The sequence below is a fragment of the Panicum hallii genome, chromosome 6 (genome assembly GCF_002211085.1).
Source record: "Panicum hallii strain FIL2 chromosome 6, PHallii_v3.1, whole genome shotgun sequence".
In the NCBI taxonomy this organism is placed as follows: Eukaryota; Viridiplantae; Streptophyta; class Magnoliopsida; order Poales; family Poaceae; genus Panicum; species Panicum hallii.
In genome coordinates, this window is record NC_038047.1 from 5,485,674 (window position 1) to 5,507,072 (window position 21,399).

The window sequence follows — 21,399 nt, forward strand, 5'->3', positions numbered from 1 at the left end:
AACCCTTGGCATGTAACCCCGTGCCTTTCTTGCATGTGTTGTTGTGAGATCTTTGGTTGTAAAACTGCTGAACCTCGTGGTTCTATGAGCTTGCAAGAAGCTCCTTCATTGAAACTATGTGAGGATTCTCTTCCCCGTTCTTAAAAAAAAAAAGAACAAACAAACAAACAAATGAGACCGGCATTCAGACATGGCTGGAGTTTGCCGAGGACTGATGAACCTGAGTTTGGAGGAGATTGAGAACCGGTGAGACACCAGAACTATAGATCCAAATAAATGTGCCACATATTAGCCCCTTTCTCTTGTGTGGTGCAGCTTCTTCAAATTCACGCCGTCTGCGCACACATCAAAGAAAGTAGCATATGCAAGGGCATAACCGAATGAAACAAAAACTTCGTTTTAGAAGTTCGTGGACCATGGGCGGATCTAGTCCCGGTCCACCCTAAGAATCAGCGCAAATACTCCACACGCACGCAGCCCTGGCATCCAGCAACAGCCAACAACAAGCACCTTCTTCACTCCACGTCTGGTTGCAATTTGCAAGTATGATCGCAAGATGCAGCAAGCTAGCTGCTAGAAAGCCATGCATCGATTTGGTACCTTCCATATTGGTAGGCAATTAGGCATGGTATGTAGGTCTGATGTAGCTTGCTGTCTCCTGCGATCATTTTGTAATCTTATTTAAAGTATTATACGTCTGAAAGCTTTTTTTTTTTGGCAAATTTCAAACCTAGTGGTGAACTTGAAGATATTTAAAAGATACTTCATTAAGCTTTTGTGGTATTATCAAAAGTTTGTGTTGTTGGATCATCCGAACTTCAAATGCTAGATTTGCCACCGCGTGGACCCATACGAAACTAAAATGAGTTTTTTATGGAAAAATTAAGATAAAAATCAGTAACCTTAGAATATTTGACCAGCTTTTTTTTTCAGTTTCATTACTTTCCTTTTGTCTGACGCAACTGATGGTGCTGCTCCTACGGCGGCTATCTATTGTGTGCTAAATAAGGGGATGCTTGGTTGCATGGACTAAACTTTAGTCCCTGTAACATCAAATATTTGGTTACTAATTATAAGTATTAAATATAAATTAATTACAAAACTAATTGCACAGATGGAGGCTAATTTGCGAGACGAATCTATTAAGCCTAATTAATTAATTCATGATTTGATAATGTTGTGCTACGATAAATATATACTAATTATAAAATAATTAGTCTTAATAGATCCATCTCGCGAATTAGCTTCGATAAGTGTAATTAATTTTATAATTAATCTATATTTAATACTTCTAATTAATAATTAAATATTTAATGTGACAAGAACTTAAAGTTTAGGACCGAAACCAAGCAACCCCCTTGAAGCTGGATGCGTAGGCAATTGGACTTGTTCGACTGTTTGTTTACTCCACGATTTCCAACCACTCCGGATCAACCATCTTCTTAACTCCCATTGGCCATTGATTGATTAGACAACCCATATACTATACGGATTAGAGCTGGTCCACACTGCACGGCGGCATCGATCTCCGCCGTCCATTCCCGATCCGGCGGCAGCGGATGCGTGAGGAGGAATGCGCAGGGTACGGGTGGGCTGGGCTGGGCCCCACTGCCTGCCTATCACCCTCAAGGCCTCAACTACATCCCAGCGGAAGCGGCCGGTCGATTCGATTCCCGAGGGAGACCGCCGCCGCCGCCGACCCACCCGACCCGACCCCTCCCTCGCTGACCTCCGCCGTCGCCGGAGGCGAAGCGAGCGCAAAGTAACCCGCCCCTCCTCCTCCTACCCTTTCCCTCCCCCCTCCACCGTTTTGTCTGTACGTATCGGGTTCGCGACGCGGGCGGGCGGGCGGGCGGGCGGGCGCTTCTGGGGCCGCGCGGCCTGACGAGACCCCCTTATCGTATTTCCCGGCGGGTGGGGTGGGGGTGGGGTTCCGGTCGTTCCGGCCGGCGGCGGACTTGATTTTGGTGAGGTTGTTGCGGTAGCGGCCCTGTTTATTTCCCCCAACGTTTTCATTCAGTTGAAGCGCCGCGGCCCCTGGTCCTTGGGGTGGTGTGCGGTATGGCGTTCTGAATTGGTCCTCCTGCGGGGTAGTGCCATTTCTTGCCCGGAGTTGTGGTGTGGTGCCTTTGACTTTTATACCGCTAGCATGTCTAACCCGGGGTAATTCTACCGGTACAAAGTGATGGCACTGCTCCGGCATCGCTCTCGGCTCTTGAGCATGATTTCATCCGAGGTTCGATGTTTGTAATAGTTTCCTTCTTGATGGGTTGAGCGCATCTGCTTTCTAGCGCGCTCATTGCTCTTGTTTCGGATTGCGGGTCGTGTTTATTTATATAGCCTGCTGAAATTCGGAGTTGCGGCATGAGTCAATAGACCTAGCAATGGTGTGATGCGTACTAATTTTGAAAAATGCTGCTGCTTGTTATCATCTGGGTTTTGGAACCGCGACATGTCCAGGGTTCTTGTATTCTGGACATTTGGATTTTCGGTATTGGGATGCCCTCCTTACATCAGTAGTTTATCTCTAAGACTGCAAAACTGCTGTACCATCATGTTCTGGACATGTTTTCCTATGCCCAATACTAGGATGTTCTGTCCTTTGGTGGCATATCTATTGTATGGGAGCATTTATTTTTGAATGATGATGACAACCTCATGAGACATTATTTTGTTTTCCTTATTGTAGGGAGGCCGCAGAAGAATTAGGTGGTGAAATCACTCGGAGAACTGTGCAATAGTTTCAATGGCTGCTACAAAGCTTCAGGCCTTTTGGAACCATCCCGCTGGCCCCAAAACCAGTTAGTTCTTTTCTTGGGATTTAATCTCTCTCTCACTCTCCTCCTCTGTGGACAATGAACAATGGCATTTCCCATTTTGCTTAATCATGGTTGTCACCTTTGGTTTGGTCCTGCACAATGACAAGATATATAATAACTATGGATGGCCTGTGCCTATTCCAATATTTCCAATCATGCCCGTTCTGTATTACTGGTAGTATTTGATATCAAACATATGAACTTACTATTACACTGGACTCTGTAGTGGGAAATGTAATGTGCTTTTGTACTGGAAAATTGCAAAAGCATGTCCCAACAAAAATGGCCCATACTTATTTGCATTCATTTGTTGATAATGTGATGCTTAGTGCACCTAACAGATTAGCCATACGGCCTGTGACTTTGATCTGACCATCATTGTAGTTCATTTCTGGGCGCCAACGTTCAAATGGGGTATCAGCATTGCCAACATTGCTGACTTTGCTAAGCCACCTGAAAAGATATCTTATCCTCAGCAAATTGGTACGATCAAGTTACCCAATTGGTTTAAGATAACATGGCCTTTAGTTAACCATGCATTCTTGTGTAATTCGGGTACACTAACTCTTTTGCACGGTGTTCAGCTGTTACTTGTACTGGACTCATTTGGTCAAGGTACAGCTTGGTTATCACACCGGTAAGTCATCCATATCTGATACTTGTCTATTGTACTGTAATTAGGTACTGAAACATACAAGGTGATGTGGGGCGGGCTGTATGTTATCAAGTAACTTTTAAACTTGACCTTTCTTGCAACAAATGTATTCTTTCTTCTATTAGTATTCTGATGATGTATTTTCTATATTGCTCCTTGAAATGGAGTGTTGATGTCTCACTTGTTGAGCTTCCCAGGACTCTCATCTCAGAAGAACAAACTGGTTTTATTCTTGTTAAAATGAGCTGAAATTTCATTAGCGAAATTCTGCACACATTTTTTAGAAGAAAAAAACTGGGTTTGTAGTGTTGTCCTTTCATATTTTTTTGTTTCCCTCTTATATTGCTGCTCACCTAGTAGCCTTAGAATGTTAATTGCTGCTCATCTGATTGCTATGGATTGCTGTATTGTTGCAGAAAAACTGGAACCTTTTCAGCGTTAATGTTGCAATGGCTGGTACGGGCCTGTATCAGCTTTCGCGGAAGATAAAGTTTGTCCCAAAGCCAAGCCATCAAGTTTCTTCCTGTTGTTGATGTGTAGAGTGAGAAGATAACATGGTTTGTTTGTCAATCTCCTTTGCAGGCAAGATTACTTATCTGGTGAGAAGGAAGCTGCTCCACAACTGGAAGCATAATGACAACAACAGACCAGAATAACTTGCTATATGTTCCAGTTTCCCGAGACTGCAAGGGTCTCTTTCAATCCAGGACATGAATCTTTTGCTATATGTTTTCTCGTTCTGAAGTCATGAGCAGATTAATGTGAAAATTTTCTGCCCATAACGACCCATGAAGCCATGCATTTGTGCACCTGTGGAAAAAACCCATGCAAATACATGTTTATATGTTTTGTTTTTGTTCAGTTAATCTTATTCGGGGTTTCGAAATCGTTTGCTAAGCTGGTTGATCATAACCCAGGGTTCAGAGATGTCGTCGGTATCCTTCACGGTGTGGAGATGCTCTTTTTGTTATGATCATAATGAAGCTGAATTGTTGTACCCGGACATTTCTTTTTTGCAGGTAGTGATTGTAGAAACTAGAAATTAGCCCCTCGTATCCGTATTTCGGTTGCAAAATTTGGCGCAAATTGGTGCCATTTGGTATGGATTGTCAGCCGGTCATTTCAATTGTGGAGTAGGTTCAGCAGATTGTCCGGCGGGGCATGATGAGTTGCCCGACAATCGCCGCTCCAGGAGCTATGCACAGTTCTCTCTGCCCTGATCCTACGACTCATCCCAGAGCACATGCAGTTCCTGTGACCCAGCAAGACCCGTGACACAAAGGAATGAGCGCATGCGTGCTGCTCCAGAAAGCATGGCACAAGAGAAGAGACCGAGTAGGCATGCGTGCCTACATCCGGGGGCTTCGTTGCCCCCTGATCCCAGGCATGCGAGCCACTGGGATGGGACCTCCAGTAACCCAGTTCCTGGCCAGAGCTCTTGTTTTGTTCGTTGACTTCTTCAGAAGTAATGCGTGCGGCCCCGCTAACTCTGCTTGCAGCATATTGATGAGCCTGTCACCGTAGGATGCATCAGTCACAAGGATTACATTACCGGCGATACAGCATTTATCAGTGACCTCCGGTAACGATAATCAGTTGAAAATCGATAATTCCCTCGCTCCCAGCTGCAGCATCATCAATAATTGCCGCATATATATTGATTATCGGCCTTAATCGTACGAAAATCGGCCTTAATCGCACGAGTTAGTGGATGGTAACGGGTAGTTAGATAAAAATATTTTTTTCCTAAGCAAACAATCGTTGCTTTCAACATGTGACAACATTCTGAAATCAAGAGAAGGTCTAACTTTTTTAAAAAAATAAGTTCTCTACTTTTTATATTTTTTTTAAAATTTTGAATTTTTCATTGAAATCTAACGAAATTCCAATCGATTTACGTTCTCAGCTAGCTTTAGACGAGTGGTTTTGTATTCCCTGATCAGTCAACAGGAGGAGGGAAAATTGGATTCATCGCGCCAGTTTTAGAAGACGCGCTGGCGGCCGCGTTGCTCCGCCTCCGCCTCTTGAGGAAGATCCGCAGCCCTGACCGTGGCCTCCATCGCTCCCTGTCCATGCTCTCATTGGCCCCCGCTTCCCTCGACTCGTCCTCTGTTCCCTCCGCAGCATGTTGGCCGCGGCACCGGCGAGCTCGTCGGTGATGCCCAGCTGCCCTGCTCGTCATGCTCTTGTTCGATTCATTTTTTAGCTGCAGTTAACGCCAACTTAGCAGGAATGGTAGATTGCAGTAACGGAGGCAACTTTCAATGCTATTATTCTAAATCGGAAACTTTCAATGTTATGTTTTCAAAGTTAGGTTCTTTTTTTAACGGTACTGAACCAATTTTTCCACGGAAAGGACGTACAGTTTTTTTAAAAAGTCAATAAAACGTACCTGCACCCTATGACGCCTTAGCAAATCTTACACAGCACGGAAAGAAATTGCCGCATTAATAGAACACACAAGAAACTTCCGCGCGTGGGTTGGTGATAGAATTTTCAAAATTTTGTCGAATTCGATCAATTCATGAAGTCACCAGCTTGAACCCAAGAAGCTGAAATTGAATTGGGGCTCGCCTACAGTGCTCACACCCACTCTCTCTCTCTTTTCACATGTCGCCTCCATAGCCTACTGGAGCAGCATCGCATGCAGTTCCTGTGACGACGCAGCCAGCAGCACAAGCCACTCAACACATAAGCCATTTCCCCGAGTTCTCAGCTGCCAAGCAAGCTTCCCTCCTGCACGGCTCTACGAGCAGTTGCGCAGGAGGCGCGTTTCCGTGGCGCCTCGCGCAACTTGACGATGCTCTCATGGGTTCCACATGATCTCCCCGGGGGGGATAAATAGGGGCTCAACAGCCTGATTGGCAGTGCACGTCACCTGGCTCTGTGCTGCGGCTTTCTCTGATGATCCAGCATTGAGCGATGATCGCACCTGCAGACAAGGGAAGATAAAAGTTCTGTAAGTGTGGTTCTTTTATTTGGGCATGTATCTCAAATGCATGATGCATTCTTGCTTCCAGGAAGAGCTAGAATCGAGCAGTTTCACGATTTTAGTTTTGTAGAACAGATTGCATCCAGCAAGCAATGTAATGTTTATGATTTCAGAAAAGGAACAGTCATATCAAAGCAAGGTGTGAATACAGCCTTGTGAAACTGAGTAGCGCCGCTGCACAGAGAAGCTAACAAAAACTCCAAGAGAAAAATAGTAGACAAGATAATCTCAATATGCAGACATCTTACTGAAATTTCTACGAGAATATTATGCTCACTATGAACAGGCAGCTAATCTTAAAACATATATTTCATTTCCCCCAGCAGGTACATCTTTTCAGCTGTAAAACATGTGGAAGCTCAAGATTGCTGAGGGTGGACCATGGATCAAGAGTGGGAACAGTAATATTGGAAGAGAAACATGGGAATTCGATCAAAATTTTGGATCAAATGAAGAGAAGGAAGCTGTTGACTCTGCACGGGAAGAATTCCAGAAGAACAGGTTCCGAATGAGACACAGCTCTGATATCTTGGCTCGCATGCAGGTAAGATGCAGACCTGAGTAAGATGATTGCAGAGCTTGATATTCAATAGTATCAGATCCCTGACTGAATACACAAACCTTTTACACCAAATTCACTTATATTATCAACAAGGACCGATTTGTAGGCTACATGTATATGCATTTGTCAACTGTGAGATCAGCCCATGGATATGAAACAGTACAACAATTTAGTATCTTAAAATATCATCCTTTTTTTGCAGTTAGCGAAGGAGAACAACTTCAGCTTTGATCTACAGAAAGCAAAAGATGAAACTCCTGCTGATATTAATCCAAACACAGTATCAGAGAAACTGAGGAAAGCACTCAGTTACTTCTCAGCAATACAAGCACATGATGGGCATTGGCCCGGGGATTTTCCAGGACCACTATTTACTACAGCAACCATGGTAAAGATAAATCGTGAATTTTTATTTTCCTTGAAATTATGATCCAATTTGAAACACCAAGGTGACAATGCTGTGTACCACAGATTATAGTTCTATATGTCACCGAGTCATTAGGTATTACTCTATCTTTCCAACACCGCAAGGAGATTTGTCGTTACCTGTATAATCGTCAGGTAAGCTACAGAATTGCCAGGAAACTACAAATAATTTAAGGGAACTCCTGGAACATTTCATCAAGATTTGAATAAGTGTTTAATAATCAATTTTATGAACCAGAACATAGATGGAGGATGGGGCTTACACGCAGAAGGTGAAAGCTCCATGCTCAGCACAGCTCTCAACTACACTGCTCTGAGGCTACTAGGTGAGAGTGTTGATGATGGACCAGATATGTCCATGCCTAAAGCAAGAAAATGGGTACATGACCATGGCGGTGCAACAATGATTCCAATCTTGGGAAAAGTCTGGCTCTCGGTACCAATCCTCTGTTGAATCTTCAAAATTGTAACTCACTTGTTTCCAGAAGTGACTTAACTCTTATCAAATATTGCACTTAATCTATCTCAAGTGAAGCAAGGCTTTAAATTTAATAATTTAATACCATACAGATATCATATGATTAATACAGTCATTGAGCTACAGAAAGTATTCTGAATGGAAAATGAGACTTTCAAGAGCATCGAAATAATTTTTTGAACTATATTATCAGTTGGAAGAAATGTACTATTATGATAAATAAATATACCAACAATCATCTATGCAAAATCCACCTGCCTTTACCCTTTGCAGTAACTGCATACCTGATATTTGCAGGTGCTTGGAGTTTTTGAATGGTCAGGTGTAAATCCCATCCCTCCAGAACTGTTTCTTCTTCCATCGTTGGTTCCTATTCAACCAGGTAGAGTTCCCCCCTGGTATATAGTTATATTAGAACCAGCTGCTTGGTTGTTGAGCAATGTGGTTGTCAGAACTGTGCATAGAGCAGATTAAGACCTCAAAAATTTCTTGTAGATTGATATTTTTTAAGATCAAGATTCCCTGCAGTGACTTGAGTCAACAATCAAGAGTTACCAGTACCTCCAAAAAATAAAGATCTTGACACATAATATAGGTTATCACCATTACTGATAACAACGCTCAAGTTAAATTTAGTCTTCAGTATTAGGAAAATTAAGGAACTAAGCATACCTCAGTTAGGTGTACATCTCTACCACTTAGGTTTGAGTCCTCTTTGACTCAAACGATTTCTTGTTATTTTTAAATTCTACCTAGTTCCTCCTAGGTTGATCAAGTTTTTGCTTAGTATTAGGAAAATAATTCTGTCACATCTTTTAGTTATTTTGATACTTTAAGATAATATTGTAGCATCTACAGTAGTTATGTAAGGGCCAACTCGATCTCATCATTGGTGTGTTTTCCTTCCAAATGTAGGACGTTTGTGGAGTCACTTCAGAATGGCTTTCATTCCCATGTCCTATTTATATGGCAAGAAATTTGTCGGCCCCATAACAAGATTGGTTTTGTCATTAAGGGAAGAGCTACATATTCATCCATATAAAAAGATTGACTGGAAGCAAGCACGCAAATTATGTGCAAAGGTCTGTCTGTCAAACATCTAACACATATATGCAAACACTATATATATAATTTCAGATTGATGTACTAAATGAATAGTGTAGATGATTTCTTTTTACCGGTCTGGATTGTCAGACATTTAAACTTTTTGTATGTGCTTGCAAATAGCCACATGCTTTTTGTATGTAGATGTCATGTTATTTCCTAATACAAACACATCAGATGCATCAAATCCCTGTAACTTGAATCTTCAAACATGTCAGTATATTTCTTTATTCATAAGTTTATTTCTAGAATTGGTGAAAAACTTGCTAATTGAAATGCAGGAAGATGTGTATAATCCACATACATGGCTACAGGAGTGCCTATCTGACTGCCTTTACAGTTTTGGTGAACCTTTCCTCACACGGTGGCCAGTTTCCTACATGAGAAAGAAAGCCCTCCAACAAATCGCTGAGTTCTTGAAATATGAAGATGAGAACTCTCAGTACATCTGCATTGGTGCTGCGCAGAAGGTAAGACTTTTATGTCTTCTAAACACACGAGACTCACAGCAGCTAACTTTTGACATCACAGCAGAAACAAGCCCAAGTTTTGAATAGTAATTGTAACCGATTCCTTTCTTTTAACAAATTAAGAAACTGAAATATCAGCTTACATAGGATTTTTCCATTCTCTTGTTTTAATTTATCCTAGGAATTTCCAGTTTGTGTATCATAATCAGTCAGTCAGTCACTCACTCACTCCTTAGCAATGCACGGTACGGAGAACTGGTACAACAAAAACTTAGGAAATATTTCTTACATGAATGGACGCATCAATTCTAGCTGGTGCTAATGAATACTACACACGTCCTTACAAAGAATAAACATTACAGGCATTATCCATGTTGTGCTGTTGGATTGAAGATCCTAGTTCAGATGCATTCAAGCGCCATTTGGCTAGGGTCGCTGATTTCCTGTGGGTTGGTGAAGATGGCATGAAAGTGCGGGTAAATTGGATATTTCTCTAGAATCCTCTTTTTATTTAGAATACAATATCCCAGCAGTTTACACACTGCAACACCATGTGCTAAAAAATGATGTTTATGCATAATTGTTTTTCCAAAGGTCTGTGCCGGTCAATTATGGGACGTTGCTTTCGCAGTTCAAGCAATATTAGCGTGTAATATTGCAGAAGAATATAAAAATACCTTGAAGAAAGCGCATGATTTCATAAAAGCATCCCAGGTATTATTGTCCAAATTGTAGTTCTATCAGTTGTATTTCTATAAACTTACTTGATTAACTCTACTGACTTAAATTTTAAGATCATGGACAATCCTTCTGGTGACTTCAGCAGAAAGTACCGTCACATATCTAAAGGAGGGTGGGCCTTCCAGGTTGCAGATCAGGGTTGGCAGGTTTCAGATTGCACAGCTGAAGCTCTTAAGGTTCAAAATCTGTCATCAGTGTTCTTACAGATCACAATAACATTACTAGACCCAAACCATACACAGAAAACAAGAAACCTATTAACACAAAGTGATATGAGTTCTCATTTTCAGGCCTTGTTACTGCTGTCAAAGTTTTCACCAGACATTGCAGGTGATCCGATGGAAACCTATCGCCTACATGATGCAGTGAACGTACTCTTATCCTTACAGGCATGATACTACTTTACTTTGCATCTAGTATGCTATTAGAAAGGTTCAATATATTGAAGCGATTTTGTTTCATGTAGAGTTAAGAGTTTACCAGTGAATCAAAACAGTTCTATCTCCATGGTAGCAACTCTCCCATGCAGTTTTCCCATTAAAGAAAATAGAAACAGCTATAGCTGCTGTTAATTACCATTAAGCAATGTAAGTGACAATAAAAACTAATATACTATGCAAATGCAGTGATGCAAATTTTCCTCTTTAGCAAATGGTTATCGTACACTCTAAGAAGTATATGTATATGCAAACAGTCTAGATGGAAATTTTGAACAGCATACTGTACTGAAAACAAAAGGCAAAGCTCAATTTCTACACACATACAAATGAGAAATGCCATCAGTTTTAGCATATGAAATTATAGACGCTGCATAATGGTTGAAATATTAAATATATGCCAAGAAAAAGCAGTGGTTAACCAGATTTAACCCCTGAATTGATACAGAACCCTAATGGTGGCTACGGAACTTGGGAACTAGCTCGCACATATCCATGGATGGAGGTATGCTCCTGGTTTCTGCTTGACTTGTTAAGCAAATCTGTGCACTATAAATGCATTGTGATAGCAAATATATATACTATTTCCTATCTTTTGGTTTAGGACTTTAGGTATTTAGTGCAATTCTGATCACAAGATATCTGAAAGCAATTATGTTGTCTCAGAATTTCTTACTTTGGGAGCATTTTAAATGAACTATAGCAGCTTTGGTGTTTATTCGCAGACCACAAGGCATGCTTAGGAACAATAGCCCTATTGCAGTGAAGGCAAGCATGTTATTTGTCATCTCTAAAGAACTTTAACTTGCACATTCACAGTTAAGTTATATAAAAAGGAGTAAAGATAGTAATGAGAAGTCCAAGATGAAAGAAAGAAAAACATAAATACCATGGAGGCATGGAGCTAAATAACCAACATTTCAAGTATGAATCGATACAATGGTACATTGCCAAAAAAAATTATGGCCAAATGTAAAGGACATAATTTTTGAGGAAATTTACCTGTCATCTCGTGTGCAAAAAAATAGTTGTCATAAGGAGACTAGTATTGTAGAGCCTAAACAATACGTACAAATTTTGAGCATTGAATAATGAGGATTTGGATATTTTTCATGGCAGATTTTCAACATGACAGAAATATATGCAGACATCATGGTGGAGCATCAGTAAGAATTCACAACCTTTCTTAGCTATAACTCTCCTATGACTGAAATTCCATGCATACAAAATGCAGGTACGTCGAGTGTACCTCATCAGTCATCCAAGCACTTGTGCTATTTTGTGAGAAGTGCCCTGGGCATCGGAAAGATGAAATTGATCACTGTATTATGAGAGCTAAAGAATTCATTGAGAAGTCACAGAATGATGATGGCTCATGGTCAGTACCCCTAAAACATGACCAGAGAAAATGGGAGTTCTTATTTAAAGAGCTACTGAGCAGTAAGATGCAAAGGATAAAGTTTTAAATTTGACGCATTATTTTGCATTTTTGGCACTGTAAAACCTAGACCTACGAAACAGTATTCCCAGGATAGCTCAGCATGGTCTTCAGCGAGATGACAATTGAGTCACAAGCTTGTCATAATTAAGTCGCAGGCTTCAATAAATACACTTATGCAGATGAGAAAATAGCAAGGTCTTACTACTGTCCTATTGCATACATACACATTCACAAGAGTTGGTTGCTAACCACATTATAAAAGTTGTAATATTTGATATAGCAAACAAATAAGACAAGTTGATGATAAAAATAAACCGATGTCATGTTGTGCCTTAGATTTTAAAACAGTGCTAAAACCACATAGAACATTGAGAAACAGATAATCATTGATCTGATTTACAGGTTTGGATCTTGGGGTATTTGTTTCACATATGGTACATGGTTTGCTATAGAGGGTCTATCAGCCGTTGGACAGAGTTATAGTAACAGCACCTGCATTCGGAAGGCTTGTAAGTTCCTGTTGTCAAAGCAGCTATGCAATGGTGGATGGGGTGAGAGTCATCTTTCATCCAGAACCAAGGTAATCATATATGGATGCTTTGTTACATATATGGACTGTAACTTCGCACATTTTTGAGCAAACAATACATCCAGACAATGAAAACATGCTTTGATCTTGTTTCAAGTTTACTTCAAAAAAGTTAAAACCTGTAATGCATTTTCTATTATCTCTTAGCGGATTGCGACTTCATTAAGAACACCAATTATCAATATCAAACGTAATATCAGGTTTATTTGGAGAAAATGAAACAACCGATGCCAAATGAAACACTCGGCAAAGTGCTGGTATCCGGTAGTGTATATCCTTAGATCTAAAAAATTTGCATGCAATTGCATGGCAACAGGACCATGACTTGTAATACGTCTTTCTATGAATTTCATGTGTACCTTCGAAATTGAAAATGAAAAAAAAAACTGAAGTTTTGCTGGTTAGAGTCAGTATATATCTTTTACTCACCCGAGAGAGAGAGAGAGAGAGAGAGAGAGAGAAGACGTTATGCATCATTTGCTTTCAGGATGATTACTGCGCACTGATATTTATGCTGAAGAATTATTTTCTGTGATATTGCCTTGCATTGCTGCAACTCAATTCAAGAGACTGAGTGCGTGTTCAAATTGTAAACAGGCATATACGATTCTGGATGGGGGGAAGTCACATATAGTGAACACTGCATGGGCAATGTTGGCTCTCATGAAAGCTGGACAGGTGATGACCTTTTAAAAGTACAATAGATTTAATGGGCAACAAGAGCAATGCATATTTGATCCAAAATAATTCAATTAATTTGTAGTATTAACTTAAAGGTTCAGATCTAATTCATTATTTGAAAGTGTTTCAACGTTTCTGCTAAGTTCAGGTGGAAAGAGATCCTATTCCTCTGCACAAAGCAGCAAGACTTATCATGAGCATGCAGCTAGGCAATGGCGACTTTCCACAGGAGGTACTATACTGCATTATTTGTTATACAATCAAGTTTAAGTCTTGAATTTCCATGTTATTTACTCAAAATTTACAAGTGATAGAATTCATAACATAACTTGGAAGTTTTAGCATGATTTTTGCAATGCAGTTCTTTTTTTTCCTTTTCAGTACTCTAAGAATTTCCCAACTTCGAGTATCCATGTAAATAACCTCCATCCAAAGATCCACTGTTGTCCATCAGTCAGCACTCATTTACTAACAATTTGTTTTTTTAATCGTGCTGCAGGAAATGATTGGAAGTTTCTTGAAAAATGGTCCCTTATGCTACATGGCTTACCGCAACATATTTCCTATATGGGCTCTTGGAGAGTACCAGAAATTAGTCCTCCAATGTGACCTCCAATGGCCAACCCTCTAGTTGACATCAAGCATCTGCTGGCAGTTTTACTTGGCAAAATTTGGCAAGCATGGTGCCTTGTTATTTCTTGAAACCAATGGCAGGTTTTATATGCCTTCAAGTAAAAAAGAAAAGGCAAATAGCACAGTGTAATTACAGTGGGGCAGATATGTATAGATAGAACAAAATTCTGCATTATAGTTTGAATTTTGGTAATTGTTAGAGTTCCCTAAAAATTGCACATTCTTTTTAGATCTTATGTGCAAGAGAAATGTAAAAAGTACCAGCATTTCTATATTTATTTGAACTCCAAAAGGTCAGTACACTGTGGCTAACTAACCATGTAATTAATCATCATAGTTCAGATGAATTGTGTCCTGTAGCTTATCCAATCAAACACACTATGTTATTGATTAATGTCACAGCAGACCCTTTTTTCTCTGCGACAAAATTGTGTTACATTCTTGGGACAGAGTACTATACAAGATTATTATCATCAGATAAGCCCATTTTTTTAAAACATGCAGGAGAGCCGCGTATCTTTGTATTAAGAGAGAATGAATGGTCCAATAACAGGATGAACCCTCCTCACCTTGGACCAGAGTGAGGAGCATACTGTGCTAAGTAACAAGATTTACAAACACACTCAAACATAGGACCAGACCACCACAGCTAACAAACACTAAACTTGGGCCACACTCAGCTCGAGGCAGAGGGTAGAAAACCTCTTAGCCCTAGTAAATTGCCAAACATGAGCTTCATCTTTAAAGGCCTCAATTGCAGCGTGGCGCCGATCCCGCGAAGACACAAGCATTCCTATGTTTCCATAGGATCCAGGCCCTAAGTATGCATAAGGAGTTGAATCCCTTCCTCTGCTGTGTCTGCAGCTTCTTCTAAGCTTTTTTCCACCAGTCAGCAAACGAGACATTCCTGGTGGGTGTTAATCTTGTCAAGTTTAGGGGCTGCAGGATGGCACACCAGAACTGTCTTGCAAAGACACAAGTAGTGAGGATGTGCTGGACTGTTTCTTCCTCTTGGTCACAGTATGGGCAACGCTCCGGATGTGGAAGACCTCTTTTTTGCAAGCGATCTGCAGTCCAGCAGCGATTCCTAATCGCTAACCACACAAAGGTTTTGCATTTCCCCGGCGCCCAAGACTTCCATAGTCTCTTCCAAGGTTCAAAAGTGATGGAGCCTACAAAATAGCTTCTGTAAGCTGATTTCATCGAGAATAAACCTGAGGCTTCGGGTTTCCAGCGATGAATGTCCTCTGTATCACTTAAATTAACATCAGAAACCATATCCCATAGCTCAAAATATTCAGCCAGGCCGAGCAACCCAAGTGCATTTCTGATGTCTGACACCCAAGTGTGTTCTTGCAATGCCTCACTTACAGTTCTTCTCTTTCTGATTCTTGAGGGAACACACTTTACGACATTTGGGGCTAGATCCTCCAGGCAGCAGCCATGCATCCAGCGATTAGTCCAAAAGAGAGTGTTCCTTCAATCCCCCACCGTAGACTCAATTGCTATAGCAAACATAGCAGAAGTGTTGGAGTAGACAGGGATCCGTAGACCAGCCCAAGGCCGATCCGTTCTGGTCTTCTCGAGCCAAAGCCACCTCATTTGGAGTGCCCAGCCCATGATCTCAAGGTTGTGGATACCCAGCCCCCCTAGATCAATAGGTCTCGTGATCTTATCCCAGGACACTAAACAGTTACCACCATTAGCATTTGGACAGAAATCCTCTTCTGATTTTATCAACAGCCCGCAAGAACCACTTGGGTACCTTGATTTCGACCAGGATGTAGATGGGAATAGCGGTGAGCACAAATTTTACTAACACTCCTCAACCAGCTAGAGTCATTAGTGAAGCTTTCCACCCTGGCAATTTGTTAGCTATTTTCTCAACCCAAGTTAACAGATCACATCTTCTCAGCTTTTTCTCCGAGATGGGCAGTCCCAAATAAGTAGTGGGGAATTCTGACGTGGTGCATTGCAAATTACTGTTTACTACTTCCCCAATTGCCTCATCACATTGTATGGGAATCACACAACTTTTCTGCAGGTTGGTCTTGTTGGAATATTTGGGCCTAGCCCATGTAAATCCAAATAATTCCTGTAAAATCTCAAAGGCCCATTAGTGCATAGGTGCATGGCAATAAGTTAGTCTCACCTTGCTAGTGGAGGTGGAGGGAACCTAACTTAAATAGTTGGATGCTCTCCATGCTCTTGCAAGTGTGGGTGAGAGAAAGAAGGAAGAACACACGCGCTCGCTCGCCTCGCCTCGCCGGGCCGGGCCGGGCTCGGGCGAAGGGCGCGCGCACGCGACGTGCGCGTGAATGGTCCGCCAAAATCCGGGTCCAACCCTTGCGGGCATGCGGACTCTTTTTGCCGATCCGGTAAAGAGCCGAACCGATCATTCCCATGATCGGCTCTTCAGACTCGGGCAAAAGAGCCGATTGTTTCCTATGAATCGGCTCTCCAGTCTCGGGTAAAAGGCTGTAGAAAGCCCGGCGGCTTCCTTCCTTTTTGCCACTTTGAATCTGTTACGGATTTCACGCGCGGATTTTTGGGACTCGTAACTGACTAGGTTTTGGGACGCCAAAACCCTAGCGGTTCCCTATATAAATACGCACGGGTGCCAGCACAGAAAGAAATACAAGCAAAACAGCGTAGAGAAAAACCTACAACGCACAACACGCCTCAGCCTGCTTGTTGCGCCGCCGCGTACGCTACTTCATCCCGTTCGTCGGCGTGCACCGGCGATCGGGAGAGCAGGTCTCCGGAACCTCGTCCTCAGCGATCCTGCACCGGGAGAGGGCGAATAAGGTTTTTGGGAAGCGCTCTGCGCGACTGCTCGAACGCTTCCACATCGGCTCTACATCCTCGTCACCACGGCTCGCCTACCTCCTCGTCAGTGGGGCGCGACTCGGCGTCGTCAAGCGCGCGGAGGTGCTGATCATCGACGTCGTCATCTTTGCCTGGTTATTCCAGTCACGCAAGACACGTACGACTTTCTGTTCCTAACTATGCTTTTCATACCTAGTATGATTTGGTTAGGATTGATATTTCTGCTGCAATATTTTATCTTCTATCATGTTATGAGCATGTTTAGATCTATACGTTTTCTGTACACAATTTTCATCGTGGTCATGATTTATCTTCGGATTAATTTAAAATTGAAACTCCTAATTTTTTCAACAATCCAAAAACCTTATTATAGGAATTTCAGTTTCATGGCTGGATTTGTTGATGCTCTGAGGCCCGAGAAGTGATTTTGTGGCTCTCCGCCATGAACGTGCAGTGGGTGTCTAAGGGCAAACCTGAGGGAATTCTTACCCCTGATCAGGAGAAGGCCTTTACCGAGGCCAACACACTTTTTGTGGGCGCTGTGATCGGTACACTTGTAGATCGTCTACAGGATGTGTACCTATATCACACAGACACTAAAAAGTTGTGGGACGCCCTGGAAGCCGATTATGGTGGCACAGATGCTGGCGCTGAGCTGTACATCATGGAGCAGTACCATGACTACAAGATGACCGATGGAAAATCTGTAGTCGTGCAGGCTCATGAGATATAGTGCGTGGCCAAGGAGCTTGAGCACCTCAAGATCAACCTACCTGACAAGTTTGTGGCTGGTGGCATCATTGCCAAGTTGCCTCCTTCCTGGAGGGATTTTGCCACTACACTCAAACACAAGAGGATGGAGATATCAGTATCTGATCTGATAGCATCTCTTGATGTTGAGGAGAAAGCTCGGGCCAAGGATGGGCGATCTAAGGCTGCTGAGGGCCAGACTAGTGTCAACATGGTGCAAAAGTCTCATGGCAAAGGCAAGGGCATGGGAAAGAAGACCAAGCCGCAGCCTACAACTACTTTCAAGAAGAAGAAATTTAAGGAAGGTCAAGGCTGTTTTGTGTGTGGATCTACTGATCATTGGGCAAAGAAGTGCCTACACCGCAAAGGAAGAAAGTCTTCACCTGAGCAGAAGACTGTGAACACGGTCACCATGACTGGAGTGGAAACCAGTGGGTATAATTCTATACCTTCGGTTTTTTCAGTGTTTCAATCTACTAGTTGGTGGCTTGATACTGGTGCAAATGTTCATGTGTGTTCTGATGCTACCTTGTTTTCTTCTTACCAGACCGCTCGGGATTCTACCGTGATGATGGGCAATGGGTCGCATGCTACTGTTCATGGTGTTGGCACGGTCGATCTGAAACTTACTTCGGGAAAGATCGTGCAGCCGAAGAACGTGCAGCATGTCCCTACTATCGGCAAGAATCTAGTTAGTGGATCCCTTTTGTGTAGGGATGGTTTTAAAGTAGTGATTGAGTCCAATAAATTTGTCGTGTCTAAGTGTGGACAATTTATCGGTAAAGGTTATGAGTGCGGAGGTCTGTTCCGCTTTTCAGTCTCAGATTACTGCAATAAGTCTGTGAACTTTATTTCAGATGGAATAAATGAGAGCAATGCATCTGTTTGGCACTCGCGTTTATGTCATCTGAATTTTGGCTCTATGTTTCGACTTTCCACCATGAGTTTAATTCCGAATTTTTCCATAGTTAAAGGTTCTAAGTGCCATAGTTGCGTGCAGTCTAAGCAACCTCGAAAACCTCACAAGGTAGCAGAGGAGAGACATTTGGCACCTCTAGAACTCGTCCATTCAGATATCTGTGAGATGAATGGCATGTTAACAGAAGGTGGAAAAAGATATTTCATGACCTTGATTGACGATGCAACTAGATTTTGCTATGTGTACTTGCTGAAAACGAAAGATGAGGCTCTTAACTGCTTTAAAATCTATAAGGCTGAAGTAGAAACCCAACTTGAGAAAAAGATCAAACGACTTAGGTCCGATCGAGGAGGTGAATATTTCTCTAATGATTTTGACTTATTCTGTGCGGAACATGGCATTATTCATGAGAGGACGCCTCCCTATTCACCCGAATCAAACGGGGTTGCCGAAAGGAAGAATCGCACGTTGTCTGACTTGGTTAACGCCATATTAGACACCGCTGGATTATCTAAGGCATGGTGGGGGGAGGCAGTATTGACTGCATGTCAGCGGGGCCGGTGTACTCGAAACCCAGGCAACATCGCTGTCGGATGGGTTGGACGCGGCGCTTGTAAAATGAGAACATGACGGAGGCGCCGGTCACCCCCTCTTTCTTCAGTGCCTCGATGGCCTCCAGCAGCTCTCTGACTTGTATCATCTCCATGCCGGAGGGTTCAAGGTTCCATTCCCCCCTCACCACTGGCGGTCTGCTCGACTTCGTTGGCAGGTGGGGAGCATGGTTTTCGATGTAAAACCATAGGTTTTTCCATCCAGGAAGGTTTGAGGGGAATTTATACGAAAGATATTTTTCGCTGGCCTGCTGTCGCAGTTGGATGCCGGTGCCCCCCACCACGGCTAGTTTCTTTGTGGTAGCCTGGGGTTTAACGCGGAAGAGGAAGTGGAATAGATCCCAGTGGGGTTCAATTCCGAGAAATGCTTCGCAGAAATGAATGAAAATAGAAATATGGCAAACGGAATTCGGGTTGAGGTGATGGAGCTCAAGCCCGTAGTAGTAAAGAAGGCCACGAAAGAAGGAACAAGTGGGGAGGGCCAATCCCCGTTCGGCAAAATGGAAGAATGTGACGATTTCGTCGACATTCTCCATGGGAAAGGGCTCACGGAACGAGGGGCGCTAGTTGACAAGGTTTTTCTCTTGCAGCAACCCCTCGGAAACCAATTTTTTCAGATTGTTGAGGGAGCACTTACTGTGTGTCCACCCCGTCGTCAATGGCTCCGCATCCTTCTTCATTTCTTCGATCTCTGATTTCTTAGACGCCATCTCCGACGCGCCGGCCACGAGATGCTCGGGGGCTGCGGAGAGAGGGGCGGGGAGGTCGGAGTGGGAGGTTTTCTTGGGGGGAAGGCGGCGGCGTTTGGCTCGGATTGGGGTTTTGGCGGTTTTTGGCGGAATGCGGACTGAAAGCGCAATTTTCCCTCCTATTGCCGCGGGGTTAAGTAACCAGCGGGATGGGGAAAAGTTACTGTTCTGAAGTTCAAGAGTCGTTTTGTGGAATATTCCGAAGGTGAGGGGTCGTTTGGTGGTCTGATTGGATTAAATATTCAATTAATCATTTTTTCAGGGCTAATTAGCCCGAAAAAAGGGGTTTTTTGAATCTTTGGTCTAATTACATCATTCGTATCATCACTTTGGTCTTCCCTTAACGTGTCATTGTTTAGCCTGTATGCCACGATTTTTGGACCCTTACATCCAATTTTGTGGGATTTGGATTCAAGGCTCGGGGGCTGCGGGGTACGTGGCATCGACTACTTATTTTTTAAATTTTTTTGAAGGATAAGGAGGATTACAGATTAATGGGACCCTCAGCTTGATTCTCCGATTCAACCTTAGGCTCGGGGGCTACTTCATATGGAGTGCGATTTTTTCAATCGCACACCATAGCAGAAATAAAATTCGGGGCATGAGCACCTCATAGCTTCGATGCAGCCGAGGAAGTACTCGAAGAAGGACTTCAAGACGAAGCTTCAGAAGAAGTCGAAGACTGCTTCAAAAGTACTCGATAAGCCTGCAGTACTCAGCTACGAAGAGCTCGGGGGCTTGTCAGACCCGGGGCCACCGGGCTGGGCATGTTACGAAGTTTAAGAGATTAAGCCCGTCTTATCTCTTATTCATTTTGTTTATCTCTTGTTTATCCCGTTTAAATAGGAGATAGAGCTAACCAACACGGAGAGGATCTACTCGAGATATGTTCTGGTGTGATTCCTCGGCGAGAGTTGGTTAACACCTTTGTAACTCTGACCTCTCGGATATATAAGGGAGGTCAGGGACCCCTCTCAAAACAGAAGATCATTAGGTCATTCTACACCAAAGGGAATACAAACCACCATACAGGACGTAGGGTGTTACGCTCCGTGCGGCCCGAACCTGTCTAAAATCTTGTGTTCCTTGCACCTTCGAGTTCCTGATCTCGGCGTCTCCTCACCCAAAACTTACCACCTTGGGTATATCCCTCGGTGGGCAGCCGGTTAAACACCGACACAGTGCACAACGAGCAAGTCGGTGATAGCCATCCTGAAGCTAGTCAGACTGCGGGAGGAAGACCGCGGCAACAGTAAGACCCAAGTGGCACCGCTGGTGGGAGACCAAGACAACAACAGAGGCTTCACCAAATGCCACCTCACTAGCATGCCCGGCTGCTAACACCAACCGCCAACGACCACTCGCGGAACTCCGTACGGAAGATCTGTGCCAACGCATTAACGGAGGTCGTGTCGCCCACACCATCATCGACGCCAGGCGAATAGAGCGCGCTGTAGCTGACAGCTACTGTGTCCCGGATGACAGCGATCACTTCCCAGCATTCACATGCCGA

At 42.9% G+C, this 21,399-nt stretch overlaps 2 protein-coding genes across 4 annotated transcripts; both read left to right on the plus strand.

The window, feature by feature from the left end:
* Positions 1 to 1,610: 1,610 nt before the first annotated feature.
* On the plus strand, positions 1,611 to 4,360 carry LOC112897951 (mitochondrial pyruvate carrier 4-like). Its single transcript, XM_025966356.1, has 6 exons — positions 1,611 to 1,762; positions 2,690 to 2,801; positions 3,204 to 3,302; positions 3,404 to 3,456; positions 3,891 to 3,964; positions 4,057 to 4,360. The coding sequence occupies exons 2-6, from the start codon at positions 2,747 to 2,749 to the stop codon at positions 4,106 to 4,108; spliced, it is 333 nt and encodes a 110-aa protein (XP_025822141.1). The 5' UTR covers positions 1,611 to 1,762; positions 2,690 to 2,746; the 3' UTR covers positions 4,109 to 4,360.
* A 1,653-nt stretch (positions 4,361 to 6,013) lies between these two features.
* Positions 6,014 to 14,397, plus strand: LOC112897137 (cycloartenol Synthase-like). 3 transcript variants are annotated; one of them, XM_025965347.1, is made up of 19 exons: positions 6,014 to 6,433; positions 6,790 to 7,010; positions 7,231 to 7,416; positions 7,500 to 7,589; positions 7,693 to 7,890; positions 8,230 to 8,314; positions 8,848 to 9,014; positions 9,318 to 9,506; positions 9,869 to 9,982; positions 10,101 to 10,220; positions 10,301 to 10,423; positions 10,538 to 10,636; positions 11,133 to 11,189; positions 11,804 to 11,850; positions 11,919 to 12,062; positions 12,528 to 12,705; positions 13,312 to 13,392; positions 13,544 to 13,627; positions 13,895 to 14,397. In XM_025965347.1, the coding sequence occupies exons 2-19, from the start codon at positions 6,816 to 6,818 to the stop codon at positions 14,024 to 14,026; spliced, it is 2,289 nt and encodes a 762-aa protein (XP_025821132.1). In that variant the 5' UTR covers positions 6,014 to 6,433; positions 6,790 to 6,815; the 3' UTR covers positions 14,027 to 14,397. The 3 variants fall into 3 exon arrangements, 2 of the variants coding, with proteins under 2 accessions (XP_025821132.1, XP_025821133.1); XM_025965348.1 differs by having other exon boundaries at positions 6,793 to 7,010; XR_003229586.1 differs by lacking the exon at positions 13,895 to 14,397 and having other exon boundaries at positions 11,919 to 12,124; positions 13,544 to 13,612.
* Positions 14,398 to 21,399: the final 7,002 nt, after the last annotated feature.

Coding starts and splice junctions, on each gene's coding strand:
- LOC112897951 (XM_025966356.1), top strand. CDS start 2,747: ATGGCTGCTACAAAGCTTCAGGCCTTTTGGAACCATCCCGCTGGCCCC. Junction 3,303..3,403: donor ATCTTATCCTCAGCAAATTG/GTACGATCAAGT, acceptor CACGGTGTTCAG/CTGTTACTTGTACTGGACTC. Junction 3,965..4,056: donor CAGCTTTCGCGGAAGATAAA/GTTTGTCCCAAA, acceptor TCTCCTTTGCAG/GCAAGATTACTTATCTGGTG.
- LOC112897137 (XM_025965347.1), top strand. CDS start 6,816: ATGTGGAAGCTCAAGATTGCTGAGGGTGGACCATGGATCAAGAGTGGG. Junction 9,507..9,868: donor GCATTGGTGCTGCGCAGAAG/GTAAGACTTTTA, acceptor TAAACATTACAG/GCATTATCCATGTTGTGCTG. Junction 10,424..10,537: donor GCACAGCTGAAGCTCTTAAG/GTTCAAAATCTG, acceptor TCTCATTTTCAG/GCCTTGTTACTGCTGTCAAA.